The 20,551-nt window shown below is 33.7% G+C and overlaps 4 protein-coding genes across 5 annotated transcripts; 1 reads left to right on the top strand and 3 right to left on the bottom strand.

The window, feature by feature from the left end:
- Nucleotides 1–1,024: 1,024 nt before the first annotated feature.
- On the top strand, nt 1,025–4,568 carry LOC124914367 (sucrose synthase 6-like). The gene is made up of 12 exons (XM_047454903.1): nt 1,025–1,328; nt 1,411–1,568; nt 1,642–1,825; nt 1,892–2,323; nt 2,402–2,575; nt 2,649–2,765; nt 2,847–3,013; nt 3,087–3,311; nt 3,388–3,954; nt 4,035–4,173; nt 4,253–4,335; nt 4,422–4,568. The coding sequence occupies exons 1-12, from the start codon at nt 1,077–1,079 to the stop codon at nt 4,441–4,443; spliced, it is 2,520 nt and encodes an 839-aa protein (XP_047310859.1). The 5' UTR covers nt 1,025–1,076; the 3' UTR covers nt 4,444–4,568.
- On the bottom strand, nt 4,453–7,011 carry LOC124914368. Of its 2 annotated transcripts, XM_047454905.1 has the most exons (11): nt 6,840–7,011; nt 6,283–6,593; nt 6,155–6,168; nt 5,853–6,077; nt 5,713–5,784; nt 5,544–5,639; nt 5,420–5,458; nt 5,236–5,340; nt 4,996–5,155; nt 4,794–4,903; nt 4,453–4,706 (listed from the first exon to the last, which is right to left on the bottom strand). In XM_047454905.1, exons 2-11 carry the CDS (start codon nt 6,575–6,577, stop codon nt 4,620–4,622), a joined length of 1,203 nt encoding a protein of 400 aa, XP_047310861.1. In that variant the 5' UTR covers nt 6,578–6,593; nt 6,840–7,011; the 3' UTR covers nt 4,453–4,619. The 2 variants fall into 2 exon arrangements, with proteins under 2 accessions (XP_047310861.1, XP_047310860.1); XM_047454904.1 differs by having other exon boundaries at nt 6,283–7,010.
- Nucleotides 7,012–7,852: 841 nt separating this feature from the next.
- LOC124915622 (NAC domain-containing protein 96-like) lies at nt 7,853–10,619 on the bottom strand. Its single transcript, XM_047456379.1, has 4 exons — nt 10,375–10,619; nt 9,442–9,719; nt 9,101–9,352; nt 7,853–8,998 (listed from the first exon to the last, which is right to left on the bottom strand). Exons 1-4 carry the CDS (start codon nt 10,529–10,531, stop codon nt 8,033–8,035), a joined length of 1,653 nt encoding a protein of 550 aa, XP_047312335.1. The 5' UTR covers nt 10,532–10,619; the 3' UTR covers nt 7,853–8,032.
- Nucleotides 10,620–12,878: 2,259 nt separating this feature from the next.
- LOC124915458 (PH, RCC1 and FYVE domains-containing protein 1) lies at nt 12,879–17,905 on the bottom strand. The gene is made up of 9 exons (XM_047456171.1): nt 17,476–17,905; nt 16,956–17,042; nt 16,465–16,554; nt 16,295–16,381; nt 16,011–16,205; nt 13,926–15,923; nt 13,691–13,837; nt 13,249–13,619; nt 12,879–13,167 (listed from the first exon to the last, which is right to left on the bottom strand). Exons 1-9 carry the CDS (start codon nt 17,524–17,526, stop codon nt 13,062–13,064), a joined length of 3,132 nt encoding a protein of 1,043 aa, XP_047312127.1. The 5' UTR covers nt 17,527–17,905; the 3' UTR covers nt 12,879–13,061.
- Nucleotides 17,906–20,551: the final 2,646 nt, after the last annotated feature.

Here is a 20,551-nt window from a genome sequence, read left to right as displayed (position 1 = left end):
TTATATTTATAAATTATTTAAATATTATTTTATTTAAAATTATAAAATATTTTACTAAAATATAATTATAATATATATATTCACCTAACTTATTTATTTATATATATATATATATATATGATTTATATAATATATTATGTCACAAATGTAAATATATGGATATATAGATTAAAATAAATTATATAATTTAAAAAATATTTATTAATTATTTTATTTCTCTAAATATTTTTGAAATTATAATTTAAATTTAATTATATATATATATATAAATATATTTAAATTTGTGACATGATATATTATATATATAAATAAGTTAGGTGAATATATATATATATATATATTAATAATTATAATCTTAGACGATTTATATAATTAAAAAATAATAATTAATAAGGAAATAACTGAAAATAATTAATAAAAAATAATTGAAAATTTGACTAATAATAAAAAAGTTTAAATTTAATGATTAATTTATCACTTTTTTACTATTATTAAATTATAATCAAATTGTGTGTCAAGTACACATGGAAATATAAATAATTTTTTTTAAAGAAAAGTCATGATATATTTAATGAGCCAATATTAAAATCTAAATTGATTTAAATTGAAAAAAATTATAAATTTAAATATTCTTTATAGATAGTAAAATTTATTCATATTATAAATAAAAAATAATATTTTTTTAATAAAATATTAGTTGAATTTAAATAATTAAAAAAAGGATAGCTAATATATATTTAAGAAAAAAAAATGTTAAACTCTATTAATAACTTTAACATCTTAAGAATTTTAACCAATAAGTTTTTTTTCTAAAATAATTATATTAGTTAATAAAATGGTTTCATCATTTAATATAAATAATAATAATAATAATATTCTTTGCTTTTGCACTTTCTTCACGGCTAATAGAATGTTCTTTTTCCTTGTCTAGGAAATTAAGAATAATTATTATACCATCTTTAAATAAAAGTTTATACATAATAAGTAACGGATCAATCATACCTGTATAAATTCCAGATCTTCTCAATACCAATTCTAACAACCTTAATTGGAAATAACGACACTAAAGATCTGAAATGGCTTCCACTTCCACTGCCGTGGCGACACCTGTCATGAAGCGATCAACAACCATAGCCGACAGCATGCCCGACGCAATAGGCGAAAACCCTTATCATATGAAGAAATGCTTGATCAAGTATACTGAAAAGGGCAAGAGATTGATGAAACTTCGACACTTAATGGACGAGATGAGGAATGTTATCGTAGATCAAACCGAAAGGGCTCGAGTCCTCGATGGCTTGCTTGGTTACATCTTGTGCAACACTCAGGTTCTTTAGTTATATATCCATGCCATTACTCAAACAAGACACAATACATAACCATATGATCATGATTCATGCATGCATGCAGGAGGCTGCAGTGGTTCCTCCTCTTATCGCCTTTGCTGTTAGGCCTAATCCTGGATTCTGGGAATTCGTTAAGGTTAACTCCAATGATCTAAATTCTGTGGAGGGAATAACCGCAACAGAATACTTGAAGATCAAAGAAATGATCGTAGATGAGAATTGGTATATGTTAATTGATTAACTAATGTTTTCATGTTTCAATGTTTGTAAGTTTTCTTATTTATAAAAAATGCAGGGCTAAAGATGAAAACTCACTTGAAATTGATTTCGGGGCTATTGATTTCAAGTCCCCTAGAATGAACCTATCATCTTCCATTGGAAGTGGGATGAGTTTCATCTCGAAACACCTTTCTTCAAAGCTCTACGGCAGCTCTCAACCGCTTGTCGACTACCTTCAATCCTTGAATCTCGAAGGAGAGGTATATATATAAATAGTTTAACTAATAATTGGTTTCTCTTATTTTAACTCAATTTTTTTCTTGTAGAAACTGATGATCAATAAGACCCTTGACAACCCTACTAAACTTCAAAATGCGTTAATCCTTGCCGACGTTGCCCTGTCGTCGCTTCCCAATGAAACTCTGTTTCAGGATTTCGAGACGAGGTTTAAGACATGGGGGTTCGAGAAAGGATGGGGAAGTAACGTTGGAATAACTAAAGACACCATGAGATTATTGTCTGAAGTGCTCCAGGCACCTGACCCGTCAAACATGGAGAGGTTCTTTAGTAGACTTCCAACTGTTTTTAAAGTTGTCATGTTCTCTGTTCACGGTTACTTTGGTCAGTCCGATGTTCTTGGCTTGCCCGACACTGGAGGGCAGGTTGTGTATGTGTTGGACCAAGTTGTGGCTTTGGAACAAGAGTTGTTGCAAAGAATCAAAGATCAAGGCTTAAATGTGAAGCCTCAGATACTAGTTGTAAGTCTCTCTTTTAAATCTATAATGATTACTTACATTAAAATCTTGATTATAATCTTCTTGATTATGATTCAAAAGGTAACTCGACTTATACCCGAGTCTAAGGGGACCAAGTGCAACCAAGAGATCGAACCAATCGATAACACAAAACACTCTTACATCCTTCGTGTACCCTTCAACACGCAAAATGGAGTCCTCCGCCAATGGGTTTCCCGTTTCGACATATACCCTTACCTCGAAAAGTTCACGCATGTATGTCATCGTTCGAATACCAAGAAATGTACTTACGATTCGTTCAAATAGTTAAACATGTTAGAATTGACAGGATGCAACGGAGAAAATCCTCGAGATAATGAAAGGAAAACCGGATCTTATCATTGGAAACTACACAGATGGGAACTTGGTGGCGTCTCTCATGGCTAACAAACTCGGGATAACTCTGGTATATCTTTTGTTCAATATCGGTTTGGTTTGAGCTTTGTTTTCACTTTACTAACCATAAAAATCACGATCATATAAACAGGGGACGATTGCGCATGCTTTGGAGAAAACTAAATACGAGGATTCAGACTTAAAATGGAAGGAATTGGACAAAAAATACCATTTCTCATGCCAATTCACAGCCGATACCATTGCAATGAACGCAGCAGATTTCATAATCACCAGCACTTACCAAGAAATCGCCGGAAGGTACTAATTAGACAAAATACAACTAACTTTTGAAATTTAACTACCCAATCATCAAATTCGTCATTTTTTGCAGCAAGGATAGGCCAGGGCAATACGAAAGCCATGCAGCGTTTACTCTTCCAGGGCTTAATCGAGTAGTGTCGGGCATAAACGTGTTCGATCCTAAGTTCAATATTGCTTCTCCCGGAGCTGATCAATCCGTGTACTTCCCTTGTACAATGACTGAGAAACGATTCAAGCAGTTTCGTCCCGCCATTGAAGAGCTACTCTTTGGTAACGTGGAGAACGATCAACACATGTAAGCAAGTTTTTTAAATGGGTTGAAATGCTTATAGAAGAAACAAGAATCTAACATGGTGTTCTAATAAGAACAGAGGTTATTTGAAAGAAAGGGAAAAGCCTATTGTGTTCTCCATGGCTAGATTGGACATAGTGAAGAACATATCCGGGTTAACAGAGTGGTACGGGAAGAACAAACGGCTGAATACCTCGGCCAACCTTGTGGTGGTCGCCGGATTCTTTGATCCTGAGAAATCCAAGGACAGAGAAGAAGCGGCTGAGATCAAGAAAATGCACGTGTTGATTGAGAAATACAAACTGAGGGGAAAGATAAGATGGATCGCGGCACAGACGGACAGGAACCGGAATGGAGAGCTTTACCGATGTATCGCCGACACAAAAGGTGTTTTCGTCCAACCGGCGCTTTATGAGGCGTTTGGTCTCACGGTCATTGAGGCCATGAACTGTGGATTGCCCATTTTCGCTACCAATCAGGGAGGGCCAGCCGAGATCATCGTTGATGGTGTTTCTGGCTTCCATATTGATCCGACCAATGGAGATCAAGCTGGAGATAAGATCGCTGATTTCTTCCAGAAATGCAAAGATGACTCGGGTTACTGGAGCAAGATTTCAAATGCTGGATTACTAAGAATTGAAGAATGGTTTGTCAAAAAAAATTTGATCTTTTGATTATGTGGTTTTCTAAAATATAATTTTGTTTTTGTGGGATTGGTGAATGCAGCTATACATGGAAGATCTATGCAAAAAAGGTGCTGAAAATGGGATCAATATATGGCTTCTGGAGACAGTTAAATAAAGAACAGAAACTAGCAAAGATGAGATACATTGAAATGCTCTACAATCTCCAATTCAGGAAACTGGTACATTTCTTTTCATCAAATTTTATTTTTTTAATCTATTTTCTTCGCGATTTACTGTTTTCGACTTTTTCATTTGAAGGCGAAAAGTTTAACTCCAACACCTGTTGAAACAAAGCCTGATGAACAACCTAAGGAAAAACCTAAACCAAAGCTCTCAAGCAGGCATGTCACCTGCACCTTCTCTTGATTTTGAATTTGAATTTGAATTCTCAATGATCATAACTAACTTCATTAACCTTAAATTCCAGGTTAACTGGATCCCGGAAGTAAGCTCAAGGCTAGAAAGTGCAATGGGATTTATTTGAATCATCATATGATTGTAAAATATGTAATAAATTTCAACATAACCAAGTTGTTTGATTCAGCAAAATAAAAAAAAAGTACATTTTTCTTTCCATCCCCACTAAACACACAAAAATTAAACAAAGTCCCATATAGCAAGTACCTTACTTGCAGGGAACAATCTTAGGCTCCATAGGAGTTGAGATATCTCGATCACACGTAGCAAATTCAATGTTCGTCGCGTTTTCACCCTGCTCCATTAATAATGTTAATTCAAGTATTAGAATTTGTCATTAAAAGAAACTAATTGTTAACATTATTAATGTTGGCTGGCTGACCTTGGCTAGATTCCTGAAATATGATGTTACATAACTTCCAGATGGAAACAGAACTTCAATAAGATCTGCTAGAACAACTTGAGGCTGTGAAACTGCTCCATCATACCAGTCTTTTTTGAAAAAGAAAAAAAGGAAATCATCTGTTATTAAGTAAGAGGAGGATGAAATAAAAATATGAAAAAATTGGCATCTGAGTATTTACCTAGACTATATGACTGTATTCGTTTATCGTATCTCCATATACTTTGATTAAGGAAGGAGAAACAAGACTCATCTTCAACATTGATGTTTTGAAGAAAGTTCGAAAGCAAGTAATTTGCTGGATCAGATGTGTATGTCTCATCGATAACTACCTCTACCGTCTACAATTTGTTATTAAATTGCTCAGTCACAGGCAGCCTGAAAAACAAACAGTTTTTTCAAGAAAGATATATAAACTTACGCATAAAATGGCGTGGAGAGACTCCAAATCATCGGGGGTGGAAATATTGTAGGTAATTTTGTTGATTGATTCGTCGATATTCTCCCCACCAGCATCTTCTACATACTGCATTGCATTGCATTTTCCAGAATATGTTCAATAATGACTCAACTTTCATGATCCAAACATTTAATTAATTTTTTACCTTCAACTTGTATGCATCTTGGGTGAATGACCAAATACCCTGTAGAAATCAGCACTGTTTAAATGTGAAGATAAGAATTCAATGGAAATACAGTTTGAAACGCGAAATGAACATGCATACATACATTATCGCTATACTCAATCCAAGCTACAGTTGGTTTGAATGGGGTGGTGGTCTTACTTGCAGCAGCCTTTGCTAAGCATAAGTAATTCTCTTTAATCTATGTACAAGAAAGAAATCAGAAAATTAAGAATGGTGCATTCATTAAACAAAATGGTTATCAGAGTTCTTACTGAATCATAAACTTGATTTGCTCTGACTTCCATGTTTACAAAAGATCCCAAGTACTTAATCCACTCTGCTCTCTACAAAAATGAAGGAAACAAAATTAAAAAAATAAAATTGAAAAGAGGATTGATTAGTGATTGATTACCTGGAGAGGATTGTCTTCACCATTAGGGAGAAAAGTAGCAAAGTTACAAGATTGGAATTGTTCATCATTATTGCTAATGAAATAAGCTGCAAACTGTTTAATTTGTTGAGACTGAGTCTTGTTTATAATCTCAATTTGTCCTTCATTATACAGCTTAAGAACACATTCTGAAGTAACCATGCTTGAAGATGTTATTCCTTTTAATCTTCCAAGTAATCCAAGAAGCTGTATATACATAGATTGAAAATTCAACCATGTTTATAATATATACATGTCAAATAACCAACTCAAATTGCGCTTACCTCGAAGAAAGAAACTGGAATTTGGTAGTCCATGTGTGAGATATGAACAACAACAACAACAAACAAACACATGATTCAGAAATACATCATGGCTAGCTAGCTAATAATTATCATTTAAAAGAAGAAACCTGGGAAGAAATCAGTGTCAATTGAATAGTTAGAAAGTGGGATGATGAATGATTTGATTCTTGATGTGCAATATTTGGTCTTTGCTGCTGCCATTTTGGAATTGTTTTGGATGAGAAGATAACTTATGCCATCAAGGGAGTTCTTGATAACTTTGAAGGTCTGGCCATAGTAAATGTGGAAATATGAAGAATCCAACACCTTTGATATGTTGCCAACATTCAATGTCGGAGCACCACTTACTACGGCGCCGCCACCGCCGCCGCCGCCGCATACGGCCATAATAATAATGAACATTGTTATATGCAACCAACTAGACATTAGAATTTGCAGTAAACAACGACTGTAAGAAGAAGAAGACATCTTTGAAGATATGAATTAGTGTTTACTTTCAGAACACCAATTAATTAACCAAAATGGGTTATGATGCTTTCTTTGGTTCGGACAATCAAAACCCAACAAGCATATGTATGAAATTAGATCAAAATGTTGGGGAAACGACAGGGAGAAAGGGAGAAAATTGTTTGTTTGTTTAATGATTTAAATCATAGATATTTACCAAACCCGTGAGCAAAAAGCACTTCTTCTTCTTCCTCTTCAATTTGTCATTTTCCTTTTCATCTCTTCCCATTTAGCTATTTAGCTCTATAGTGTTTCCTGCACCACTTTCACCATGTCCATGTGCAGTATTATGCATTGCAACTTTCTCCCATCAATGGTTAGTTTGATTCAAATTATTGCAACTCTTTTTTGTTTTTTTTGATAAAATTTTCAAATAAATTAAAAATATCAAGTTATAAATAAAAAGTCCCCGTGAATGGATGAATGGGTGGGTAAAAATGAGTCCATCACATGATATCGACTGATAATCTTTCATCACGTGAATGTCCTATTTATGCTAACTTAATTATATTTTTTCAAATTATTGTTAATTATCAATAATTATATCGTTACACTAATCATATAATTTTGAAGAAGAAGACAAAAAGAAAGTGGTGCCTTTTCTAGGCCATTGTTACTGCTTACTCCTATTACTATTATTATTATTATAATAGTGATAATAATACTTACTCACCCATAAAGGGATAGAAGTAGGTATGGGCATGTTACCCCAGTATTATTATTATTATACACATTTATTTCTTTACTAGTAGGTACTACAAAATGTTTAGTTAAGATAAGCAAAATAATATTTGAGATAAAAAAAAAAAACAACAAAATATAATTTGATATAGTGTCAAATATTTGACATGAATTAGATAAACTTATTTGAGTCAATTCAACAAAAAAAATTTGCAAAAAAATATCAAATTTTGTGTCTATGATAAAAATGTACATATAAATCACAATAGAAACTCCTCTAGTTATAAATGTACTTACAATACATTGCAATGATGAAAAGACAAACAATTAATGATGTGAGTATGATAAAAATATCAAATAATGCAGTTTCTACATCTTTCCCACAATGTAGGCTACCAAACAAATAAATTAATTTTAAGAAAGAACAAAATAGAAAGAAAAAAAAAAGGCAAGGAAGGCTACTATTAATTAATTAATGGTGTGGGGTTGGCATATGGTGCACACAAAGTCCCCCACAAATAATATGGCTGATTAAGACAGATCAAGTGAGGATTGGCCACAAGTTCATAAACAACAATCATGCTTGCTTAATTCATCAATGCAAAGTATTTTACTATATATGATTTTTTCTTTCTAATTGTTTAGTTACGAAAACTCGAATTCATAACATTAAGAACATGAATTCACGTATTCTATCACGGAGCTAAACGAGTCTTCATGCATACTATGTTTTTCATCCTCTGAATCTTCTAATAATGCATAATGGAAATTATAACTCACAAGGAGAGCCATAACATTGTTCATTATGGGCTTCATCGTCTCCACTATTAGCTTCAAATTATTTCGGACACACTCCGCCAGCTTCTCCGAAAACCCTATTTTCTTTGGAACAAGATCATGATCGTATTGTGTGATCATGGTCGGATTTAGATAAACCTTGACGACTTGGGAAGGGACAATTTGGTGAAAGAATGTTTCGGATACTTGACACGTTGATATGAAGAACCCATGATTAACCTCGACTTTCTCATACACATCGAAACTCGGAGTGCTGGAGAAATCATCAACTAGGTCCCCTTCATCTAGAAAGCTTCTTCCATCTAAGTTGTTATCACCTTCGATGAATCCAAGTGAAAAGTTCGTGTTGTTGTTGTTAAGTCCTTGACATGAATTCTTATGATTATTTGTACCTTGAAAGTCAAAATGCTCGTTGATTCTTTGGAAACTTGAAATATGTTCCACGGGAACACAATTGTATTCTCCGATATCAATATTCAAATCTTTTCTCGTAGTTCCCACCCATCTCAAGTTCTCAATCGGCTTCTCGGCATTGAATTCCTCGTCCAAATTGCTAACACTGTCCATCAACCGCGATGAACTTGCCGATTCATGAATCTTGACGTCCCCATACGGGTTGAATGAGAAATCATGATTAGACACGTTGTCATAACCATGACTTGCCCATGAATTCTGATCAAGATTCAATTCGTGGGAAAGAATTTCCTCCACAATGTCATCTCTTCCCCCAATTGAACTCGAATGTGGCAATATTCTCATATCCGTGACTCCGTTTTGCGGGAAGTCATGCACCTCCAAAGGGGGTAGCGAGATTTGTTGTTGCAACCGTGCAACTACCTAAGGATAGAAAAAACAATAGCCACAACATGTTATCTACATTAAAGATTTCACTTTTCTTTTTCTTTTTTTCGATTGTTAAATAAAAGTAATGAGTAGTACCTTTGATGGAGGATAGGAAATAGATGGAGATGAAATTGCAAATGATGGAATATGAACGTTATTGTAGGTGGTGAAAGCATGATCTGACATGGGGATTGACGTGGTCCAGTTGGCATCACTAATTGATATTTGATCGACATTGTTAGACGAATTAGAATTATTACTAACGTAATGATCCTGATCAATATTAATATTAATCTTGGGTCCGGTTGGATTTAATTTCTTGAATACTCTGCATAATGCATACGAATCCTACATATGTATATACAAAGAGTGTGAAATGCTCATATATATATATAGGGATTTAGAGAAATCAAATAATGGAAATATGAATTACTTACTTGAAGGCCAGATGGGATTTCACATTGACTTTCATCGAGCCTATACTCATGCATAATCCAACCAGTACGAGCCCCATGAGGAGCCCTACCCCGATAATAAACCAAAGTCTTCTTCATCCCAACCGATCTAGTCTTAGAGTTAACTTGTCGATCTTTTCCCGTGGCCTTCCAATAACCAGCTTTTGTAGCCCGGTTGGTCCTTGACCCATTAGGGTATTTCCTATCGCGAGGACCGAAGAAGTACCATTCAAGGTCCTTGCTTGGCAATAAAGACTTACCTGTTACATTATAGAGTTGTTTAATTATATATGCATATTTATATATTTTATTTGAGAAAGTGAAAAAAAGAAAGATGAATTAATAGTATATATTATTATCAGGAATTCCATGATGGATCTGAAGGAAGAGACAAAGATTAAGGCAACTAATGATAAACATGTTTTTGATGCATGCAGCTCTTTTTGACCTAATTAAATATCATATGGCCCACACAAAAACAGAAACAGGTCCTAAGAAAGGATATATATGGGGACCTACACCCGGAAACGATCTATGTAATTTAATTTTTCTTTCTTTTCTAGATAAAAGTAATTAAAAGATCCTTAAAATTAATGCTTTTGTTATTTCTTCACGATGATGATCACACTTGCAAGTACGTACTCCTAAATTAAAAACGTCTTTCATGTCAAATTCTTGTCATATATACCCTAACGGCCTTTCCTCTATTTGAATACTATTAATTTACTCCACCATTTCAATATATATATAATAAATATACTTTTCTTCTAGAATTATTAGATATAATTTATAAAAAAATGAAATTAAAATCCCCAAGAGTTTGATTGATTCATTTCATTTCCATTCGTTAAACCTAATTATTTTCTTACATGCATGATGAGATGGAAGAAAGAGATGGAGTAGCTAGGTACGTACCTGGAAGGTCCCAAGGCTCACACTTGTAGAGATCAACTTCGGGGATGACCTCAAGTTCGATCTTGTGTCCATTTATCTTTCTCTTTAGATAGTACGCCACCAGTTCTTCGTCTGTTGGGTGGAATCGGAATCCCGGCGGCAAACACACCGGCGCCATCTCCTTCTCTCTCTCTATATATATGTTCTTAAAGAATGAATGAATGAGAGAGAAGAGACCGGTGGTTGAAGATGAAGATGAGGGTACGTATTAAAGGAGAGATATGATTGGGGGCTTATAGTTATAGATAGATATAAGAAGACAAAAAGAGCATAAATTAATTTTGAAAAAGATCAAAAGGAAAATTAAGCACCTTCCACCACCTCCTTTATCTTTTTTACCTAATTACTTAATAATAATATTATTATTATGATTTATGCCATGCTTCGATCTTGTCCTTTGTTGGAATCTGAGCTACCACGTGGCGGTAAGCGATTCCATGCATTGATATATATAGAGAGAGAGAGAGAGACGACGTCGTTGATGATGGGGATACGTAGCTTCCTTCCTTGTAAATCGATCCTTAATTTGTAAAACAAATTAAATGGCGGCTGTCTCTCTGTCTGTCTCTCCTTTAATTAATATTGTTCCTTTCACATATATATATATATATAAATAAATAGGCGCCAGTTTAATTAACCGTTAGTCGTGGTCCTCGGTCAAGTCAAAAGACCTCTATTCTTTTACTTTAAAAGTTTGTATGTCCCACCAGCTGTGGTCCTTATTAACCGCTTTCTTTGCCCATCTTAATAATTACATTAACTCCATTATATATATGTTAAATTATATTTCTCTATCACTTTTCAATAAATAAATCAAACTAAAGTTGTTCATATTGGCTCATATGTATATATGGTTTCTAGCTAATCTTACCTATTGAGTAAAAAAAGAAAAAGTAAATCAAATATGATAATCCATGCTAATAGCTAGCTGGGTGGTACATAGTGTGGGGCCAGCTTTTGCCACGTGAAAGTTGGGTTTCCACGTGGCAGGACAGGATGACTTGGTGCGGCATCCTTTTCTCTCTCATACACAAACATATACACATAGAAATAAATAGTATGCTTTAATTTACTTTTGAACAATTAATCAAAGTGCTTTAACTTCTTTTATGATCTTTTTGTTTCTTCTTGTATTAAAGTGAAGAAGAATAGGCATCCATCCAATCATAATCTAGAACGAGAGATCGATCACAATCACATACTTCTCAAACTCAACTCAGAAATGTCACGTGGAAGCAAGCAAATCTTTAATTTTACCAACCGCCTAATTTCTACTATGTTCGATAAATTAATTAATATGACCAAAGCATATTTTAATTGAAAATTGTTCTGATTTTGCAAAATAAGTAAAGATATCAAAAGCTATATATATATTGTTTGATTGTCTTTATCACTTAGGGCATCCCTTTTTAGATTTTTTTAGGATTTTGTAAAAAAGAAAAAGTAATTTATTTTGGTTTTTTATTTGTTAAATTGTTATAATGTCTTATTTTATTTAAAATTTACTTTTTTTTTAAAGATAAAGTAAGATATTTTAATATTTTTGTGATGAAATGAGTGATTTAATTGTTAGAATGACAGTGATGCGATAAAGAAAAATTATGTAAAAAAAATATTTAAATAAATAAAAAAGATCAAACAGCTCTTAGTTTTCGGTTTTTTTTGCATTCAGTGATTCAGTGTCCAATTATGAAAAAAAAATTAGATCTTCACCGGGAAATCGGGAGTTGTGTTTGATCTTGGCATTTCTTGTTTTGCTTCCCCGTAAGGCGAAAAAACAATGTGATTGATTGCAAGGAAAATGTCAAATGAATAAGGAACGGGAAATGACCCTTTCGTCATTTGGTTTGCTGAAGAACCGCGAAAATGAGCAACTAAAATAACTCTTCATCCTTTTGTTGTTTTTAGGGTTTGATTAATGGTAAATGGCCTTTTTTTCTTCTTATTATTTTCTATAAATTGTTTTGTTTCTTTGGCCTAAATTCACAAAATAAAATAAAATAAAATTAATAATAATATATATCTCTTATATTATTCTTTATTTGATTTTATTATTTTTAAAAATAAACAATAATATTAATAATAAAATATTTTAATTATTAACTAACCATTTATTATTTATTTTATTTTTTTAATACTGAAATAATTACAAAATAAATAATATCCATAATAATTAATCATAATAATTAATCAGAAAAGAAAAGAGAGCATATAGAAAAACAAATTCAGAATGGTCATATCAAGCTGGATAAAGAGAAATAGAGACACTATTGATATGCATGAAGATATAATCTAGAAGGGTTAAGTTGCTAATTTCCGTACCTCTAATTTTGCATAGAACCCAACTGAATAAATTAAAGTATTGTATTCACGTTAGTGATCATGTAAATTCTGGGCATGTGAAATTTATATGTATTTTACAAACTGGGTTAGTTCTAAATTAACAGGAAAATTGAAAATGATGAGTAAATTGCATGCAGACTGCAGAAGTAACAAAGTAGAGTAGTAACACAATAATGTGGTCCAATGGTCCTATCTATACAAAGAATTATCAGAGTTGCATGGCATTTATATATAATAATAATAATAATAATAATAATAATAATAATAGCTACTGTTAATTTGTTACTAGTAATCTCATATCATATCTAGCTTCGAATCTGTTCTTCTTCTTCAATCTCATACTTCCTGTAAACCTCCAATTGATGTTCTTCCCACCATTTCTCTGCATCCTTGTCTGTAAATTTCCTTCGGCTATACACAATAACACGAGGTTGCAAATCATTCCAATGAAAAATACATTTAGAGAATGCGATCTAGAAAGAATTGTATTACCTGAACCGCACTCGCTTGAGGTCCTTTTGTCCACAAGGCAGAGTTGTGAGTGTTACATACACGCCCGGTTCGTATTTGTCTACCCATTCTTCTTGTTGTTGGCCCGGCAAGCCCTTCAATAATCCATTTTCTCCCAACTCGTCAGTTCTCTTTTTCTTATTCCTATTAACAGCTGTTGCTGTTGATTCGTCTGTTGGCTCGCCAAGATCCTTATGAGTGCGCAGGGATTTAAGTTTAGTGGAGAACATCATTGGAGAGTTGCAGACACTCTCCTCCACTTGTCGCCTCAACGCCACCTCACCTACCTTCTTCTTAATAAGACTGTCATCTTCTCCAATCGATGTTATTTGAGACGACATCATAGAATGAAGCTGCCAATACCAAAATTAGGAAACAAAAACAAAACTGTAGGAGAAACATATTATATTTATATTATACATACCCTCAACGTCAAGGCTTTTATGACATCTTTCGCGGCTTTACATTTCGCAACTTCTGTCTTAGCTATCGACCAAGCCTCTTCAATTTTCTGTTTCGCTTCTTTAAGTTCCTCGTCTCTCCTTCCGCATAACTTTCTGAGACTCTCAACCTTGCAAAGGGATTAATTAAACTAAAGATATTGAGATCAATCAAGAGGGGTATTAATATAGGGAATGATTTGTCTTCGACAGACTTACCTCGGACTTCAACTTGGTAATCTCTTGAGACATAACCTTGTCATAATTTAGAACAGAATGTGAAACAGAGCGGTTTGATCTAGAACAGGCTGGGGTTGACGGTACGCAGCGACTTTCAATTACTGTCCCTAAGTTGTTTAGGGAACCAAAATTTTGAAATAATGAAGGGAAAGGTACATTTCCCCATTTGTCCAACCTACATGAAATAGAAGCAACGGAATCTTCTATGGACTCGACTACCACCTTCGTGCCATAAGGTGGTGGTTTCTGCTGCATTGAACTCATTTCCCTTGGAGTACTAACTGTCTTCCCATTCACGACGTCAAACACTTCCTTCCGTGGGGTGGTGATGAACAGCCTCGGACTGAAACTGCCCGCTTTTGGAAACCTACCCGAATTCGCTACTCTATCAAGTTGACTGAAGCAGGGATCACAAACACGGAATTCCTTCCCTTTCTTCGGAGCCAGAGACGCGTTTGCTGACTTCTTACTACAGCATGTGCGACAGAATGCTAGTCCACAGTTATAACAGTTATGCTTCTTCCGAGAGAAACCAAAAGTCAACCCACACGACTTGCAACTGTTTTGGTCCGTACCCGATACAGATTTGTGCAAACTAATCGCAGCCGTCGAACTAGATCCGCAGACGACTCTCTCCACTACCTTACCTCTTAGGCTCTCGACCAACGTCGGAGAGCTTCTATTTTCCGTGTCGCCCAATCCCAACTGCCCCTTTTCACCTTTCCCCCACGTATAAACACAGCCGTTGGACGTCAAGACGGCAACATGATAAGATCCGGAAGAAATCATACTAACAAACTCCTTCTTAAGCTTTCCCTCGACAGCCGTCGTGGATTTATCTTTAGCTTCCGGGTTCCCCAATTGACCATTAACCGAGCTTCCCATCGTATATACCTTACCCGTATTAGTTAGCCCAACCGTAAACGTCCTCCCACAAGCTACTTGAACGAAGTTGTGATCAGAAAGACGCGAAACGCAAGTTGGGATCAGCTTCATCTCTTGACCAAGCTTTCCATTGTCTCCATCTCCCCACGTAAATAGTTTCCCGACCCGACCATTACAACCGTCGGATTGCTTATCAACCACAGCTGCCGTGTGCCACGACCCACACGCAACCGTCTTCACCCACATTCCTCTAAGAGAAGCAACTTCTTTAGGCTGAGAGACGCTTAAGCAATCCCCATGGCCAAGAGCACCGAATGATCCGTCGCCGAAAGTAAATAACCGACCCGAGGTTGTTACAACCGCCATATGCCATTCGCCACAAGCAATGAGTGATACGCTTACCCCGTCTAGTGAACCGCAAATCCTACGTGGCCAACAATGGCTTTCGTCTCCCCAAGTGTAGAGTTCGCCACAAAAGGTCACAGCACAAGTTCGATACTCGCTGCAAACAACCGACTTAACTGGGACACTCGATAATGTGTCGACAGCTGTTAGTCCCACAATGTCGGAACTAAGTTTGTTCCTCATTCCTACTCGGAGTCCCTCTCCCCAATGGAAGACGTCTCCGAGTTTCGTTACTAAAGCGGCACGATTCGTGCCCAATGCTATTTCGTGGGCTTCTAATGCCACGGTTGACTCTAATAACTTGGGTAATAATAGGACATCGGACCCTCCTCCTTGTATAATACCGGCTCCCCAAATGAAGACATCCCTCAAAATACTTTTGTCAATGTTCGAAGTTGAAACTAATGGAGGAAGCGAATTATTTGGAAATGTTATTTCTCTTGTCTTCTTGCTGTCATCAAACTTAACGCAATTAGGAGACTTTTGAATGGTTGTTAATATGGTTGATTCTCTCTTATTGTGATCTTCTGGTTCCATATACGGTGAACTCGGAGTGAGTTTAACCATATCACCTGGTAGACTAGATAAGCTTGACCGACAGTATAAGCTATCAGAAGAACACGATATGCCATCAGAAAAGGACCGCTCAGCGATTGATTGAACTGGACTATCAGACAAACTGTGCACCTTCAGGTCAAAAATCATGAAAATGTCTAGCTATGTTAAACAGATACAAGCAAATAGTTGTGGATGCAGAAAGCAAGAAAAAGCTACCTGAGAAAGGATTATACTCTCCTGGGAAATGCTTAGATTTCCCTTTCTACGCATAAAACCAGCCGGGCTGTTCAGAGAAGATTGCGATCCTCTTTCGTTCTTTAAAGTACACAACCGTCTGGATTGATGTAGTCTGGATAGTAAAGCTTGCAATCCTAAACACCAAGCGTCGGTTTGAGCCTTGTCCTTACATATCTATTTTAGGACAACAGAATACCAAGAAAGGAAAAACATCAAATGATCGTCTGATACAAGAAAAACATAAATAATGTACAGTTATTTACCAAATCAAGAGAGCATTGACCATTCTCGTATATTATTGAAAAGGAATGAGATTCTTTGTCGGGTTGAAGTTGTCTTTGAAAATTTGTCTGAACCATACAAATTTACATACATCACCAAAAGATATATAAGAACTAACTAATCATTTGCTTGAAGAGTCTGAATTTCTTACAGTCCTCTGTCCACCAATGATCTCTGTAACTGAGCTTAATCTCAATTGTTTTTCCTCCTGGCCCGAGTACCAGATCAAGAATTTCTCATCCTGAAAAAGACAGCCGAAGTTTAGCCAAAACAATATTTCTTTATCGATAAGAATGGAAGTGAACATCGTCGTCATCTATTACTTTATCCATTTTATAAAAAAATATCAAGAATTGAAGAGATATCAAACATCCAAATAAAAGAACTTGAATAAGTAGTGGTCCCATACTCCCATTTGTTTTCATAATAGTAATTAATCTCAAGAGAAGAGCCTAAAGACAATGACATCTCAGGTTTATCTCATAAGCTCAAACAGTACAGTTATCGTGCGAAAATCAATTGTAATTGGACGTTTCATCTGCAACATTTACTCATATTAAAGACAGAGATCATTTTGTCCTGCAATAGCCATATCTGGAAACATAAAATTAACTATACAGTAGTTGTTTTTCAAGATCATACCGCGGACAGCCTGAATGGACAGAATTTAGGTTTTCCTCTTCGTCGAAACTTCAGAAGATGAGCACCCTTCTTCAATGTCACAAGTGCCTTAACAAACAAAACAAAAAAACAAGATTACCTTAACATAAAGATAACTAAGCTTGCATCAATCAACCATGAGTAACATGAACAAACCATTAGCCATCTCAATCAGAGCCTATATGTTAAGTATTTGACATGAATCAACATTTCAGTAGATATTATTAGAAGATTAATTCACAAAATTGCCAATAAAAGCAATTACCGGTTGATCAACATCACCATCTACTCGCCTAGATTGAACACAATGTGTAAATAACTAAACCCACAACCACAAAGTACTGATTTCCATGTTGGGTTTTCATCTATTGATATCTAAGATGGAGAAATTATCCCCAAATCCAGTAGTTGCGAATCAAGAATTAATTACAAGCATGCAGGTCTATGAAGAACATGGTAGTAGAGAATTGTAAAAAGTTGAGAGTAAGTAAATGAAAAGAACCTGCTCTATCGCTCTGTCTGATGGAGTTGATGGACAGAAAAGTTCGCTCATTTTGCAGAGAATTTCATGAGGGGATATATGGGTATCTTTAGATTTTGCGTGGAAAAGAGAAAGTTGCACGAGTATAAGGGGAAGGGTTTGTGCTAAAAAGCTTTTAAGAGAATGTTGGAGAAATAAGAAATGCGATTTCAGATTCTTGCATCTTGGGTTATGCAGAGAAGAGGGTTCGAAGAAATTTCAGAAGAATCCTCGGAGAGAAAAGAAGCAAAAGAGAACTTGGAAGGAGCTGGAATGGAATCAATCATATCATTTGCTCCGCTTTTGTTGATGGCTGATTCTCTTTCTTTCTTTCAATCTTATTATTATTATTATTGTGAAGTTAGGAGAGGAAGAGAGATTCTCTTTTCTTCTCTTCCATGATGAGTTGATGACTGACCCTAGCTAGCTAGTTCTCTTCTTCCTTCATCCATCCACGATCATCTCTCTACTCTCATCACTATCATCGACATTGAAACCCCACAGGCCCACAACCCTCCACAATTGCACGTGTTAACCATAACACTTTTTTTACCACCCCTGACCAATGACTGTTACTGTTACTTTTAATTAGCATTGATTTTTTTCTCATTTTTTTATTTATAATTAGGGTGATAGGGAATTATAATTTATATTGCGATTTTCTATAGAAAATATCCTGTTATGGACGATTTTTTCTTAGTTTGATCAATGGTTGATTAGTGATAGAGGGAGAATGATATTTGTGTTTTCGTTCCGATCTAAATCCGATTCTGTCTCGAACACTAATAAAACACAAATAAATATACAACATGTAGGGATGACAAAGGGGTGGAGACTACGTTTACCATTTTTGCCACATTTTATTTCGGAGTTTTTTTTACTACCATTCTCATCCCATTAGGTTTTGGAAAATTCGAGGCACCGTTGTACCATATTTTCAAAAAAGGGGTAGAGACTACATTTACCATTTCTGCCACGTTTTACTTCGGAATTTTTTTTACTACCATTCTCATCCATTAGGTTTTGGAAAATCCGAGGCACCGTTATACCATATTTAAAAAATAAATAAAAAAAATTCTTTGATAAAATGATATAAACGATGTTTTTAATATTATATATAGTAATATATTGAAATTTTATATTATTATAAAAATTTTAATTTTTATTATTATAAATTTTTAATTTTTATAAAATATGATGAATAAATAAATATATTAATGATGTTATATATTTAATTTTGTTTATTAATGTTCGGGGTGAAATCGGGACAAGAACACAAATATCATTCATGTTCCATTCTTGGTCAATCACCGGTCAAATCGAAAAAAATCAATCCCTAACGGAATAATTCGGATTGAAAACCGCGGGAGGGATTATAATTTACTTCTTTAATAAGATCATAAATATATTTATTTATTTTTATATTTTATAAAAAAATTAAGTTTATATATTTAAAATAATTTAAATTTTTAATATATATAATATTAACAAATTCATTATATATTTTTATCACAAAATAACTTTTATCTTTTTTTTAAAAAATATTGGTATAACACGAATTCTAACTGTACTGGACATAAATGTAGTAAAAAAATCATTAAAGTAGAATATGTGGAAATGATAAAAGCATATCATCCACCATTTAATCACATTGTTATCCTGTTTATGACTTTTTTTTAAAACAAATCTATTTTGTTTTTTTAAACTCATAATTTCAGCCTTTATTGATATTTTAGGATGATGTCTATGTAAACTTAAATTATTCTAAGTAGTTAAAATTTTTTTATTGATATTCTTACTTATAATTCTTCTAAGTTTTAAATCATCAAAATTAGTTTGATTTAGTTTATTTGTTTTTTATTATCAAAACGTGTTTGTAATTATTATTAATAAAACTAGCCCTTCATCTTTACCATTATTTTATAAGTAAGTCTTGTAAATTCATTTATTAAATTTAACATTCAATTTATTTATTTATTTTAAATAAAATTTATTGATATTTGATCACATGTTTTAAAGTAGGCTAACAGTCATCTGACTCATCTCTTCCTTCTTATCATAAACTTTTATTAATTTTATTTAGCCTATATAAATTATTATTTTGATCGAGAAACATTATTTTATTTTTTTATTAAATAGAAAAAGGCAAAAATATAATTGAAAATTTTGTATTTTAATAGAATAAATATATACATAATATTAGTCTTAGAAAAGAGACAAATTAAAGCTCAATGATGTTTTCATTATTAATTATAACAGGTAGATTAATGTATTTGACATAAAAATGGAACGATCATCCTTGATGAAATGTCATATTGCTTTTTAATATATATTATTATTAATATTAGCTTGATTTGAAAGTTGTCTTATAAATAATTTCTCTATTAAAAAACCTAATAGTATAATTGAAATCAATGAATTAAGTTGGGGTAACATAACATTAATACTTTTTAAGACTTTGTTATTTATTTGTCTAAGAGACTCACTTCAAGAATCTCCATTGAAATGAGGTCATGATTGTGGAATGTTATTAGTTTTTGTAAATTAAAAAAAAATACTATTTATGTTAATGATATACTTTCATTAATTGGTATGCTTAAATGAAGGCTTAAATTACATGTTTGAATTAGTGATGTACATTCCTATGCATTTTATTTATTTAATTTCTGAACAAAAACAAGAAAAATAAAGAATCGATAATACTTGTTAATTGATCCAACTGGCAATATTTTCAAAGTTAACGGCTATTCAAAATTAATATGCCCATTACTCAAAAAAGAATTCCGTTGAAAATCAACACTTAAAGGCACTGTCAAGATCAGATCTAATAAAAAAATAGATCATATTCAATTATATATATATATATATATATGGGAAATTGAAATTAAAGCAAATATAAACACCACACAAAATCAACTCCATAACCTATCCTATCTAATTACAAAAATTATTTTATAGAGCACAGAACTCGGAAATCCAATTAAACTTATTCTTGTAGAGTTTTCTGAGCCTAAAGACTATAAAAAAGATTGATATTCAGATGCATCGACAATTGTGA

Source organism: Impatiens glandulifera, chromosome 9 (genome assembly GCF_907164915.1).
Source record: "Impatiens glandulifera chromosome 9, dImpGla2.1, whole genome shotgun sequence".
Taxonomy (NCBI): Eukaryota; Viridiplantae; Streptophyta; class Magnoliopsida; order Ericales; family Balsaminaceae; genus Impatiens; species Impatiens glandulifera.
This window is presented reverse-complemented; position numbering and strand designations above follow the sequence as displayed.

Excerpts from the sequence above, each read along its gene's own strand:
- LOC124914367 (XM_047454903.1), top strand. The coding sequence starts at position 1,077 with ATGGCTTCCACTTCCACTGCCGTGGCGACACCTGTCATGAAGCGATCA. Across the intron at positions 2,766-2,846 it reads ACAAACTCGGGATAACTCTG|GGGACGATTGCGCATGCTTT; the intron begins GTATATCTTTTG and ends TCATATAAACAG. Across the intron at positions 3,014-3,086 it reads TACCAAGAAATCGCCGGAAG|CAAGGATAGGCCAGGGCAAT; the intron begins GTACTAATTAGA and ends CATTTTTTGCAG.
- LOC124914368 (XM_047454904.1), bottom strand. The coding sequence starts at position 6,643 with ATGTCTTCTTCTTCTTACAGTCGTTGTTTACTGCAAATTCTAATGTCT. Across the intron at positions 5,640-5,712 it reads CAAATCAAGTTTATGATTCA|ATTAAAGAGAATTACTTATG; the intron begins GTAAGAACTCTG and ends TCTTGTACATAG. Across the intron at positions 4,904-4,995 it reads AATACAGTCATATAGTCTAG|ACTGGTATGATGGAGCAGTT; the intron begins GTAAATACTCAG and ends TTTTCAAAAAAG.
- LOC124915622 (XM_047456379.1), bottom strand. The coding sequence starts at position 10,531 with ATGGCGCCGGTGTGTTTGCCGCCGGGATTCCGATTCCACCCAACAGAC. Across the intron at positions 9,720-10,374 it reads TGAGCCTTGGGACCTTCCAG|GTAAGTCTTTATTGCCAAGC; the intron begins GTACGTACCTAG and ends ATAATGTAACAG. Across the intron at positions 8,999-9,100 it reads TTTCCTATCCTCCATCAAAG|GTAGTTGCACGGTTGCAACA; the intron begins GTACTACTCATT and ends TTCTATCCTTAG.
- LOC124915458 (XM_047456171.1), bottom strand. The coding sequence starts at position 17,526 with ATGAGCGAACTTTTCTGTCCATCAACTCCATCAGACAGAGCGATAGAG. Across the intron at positions 15,924-16,010 it reads AGAGTATAATCCTTTCTCAG|GTGCACAGTTTGTCTGATAG; the intron begins GTAGCTTTTTCT and ends TTTGACCTGAAG. Across the intron at positions 13,620-13,690 it reads TAAAAGCCTTGACGTTGAGG|CTTCATTCTATGATGTCGTC; the intron begins GTATGTATAATA and ends TGGTATTGGCAG.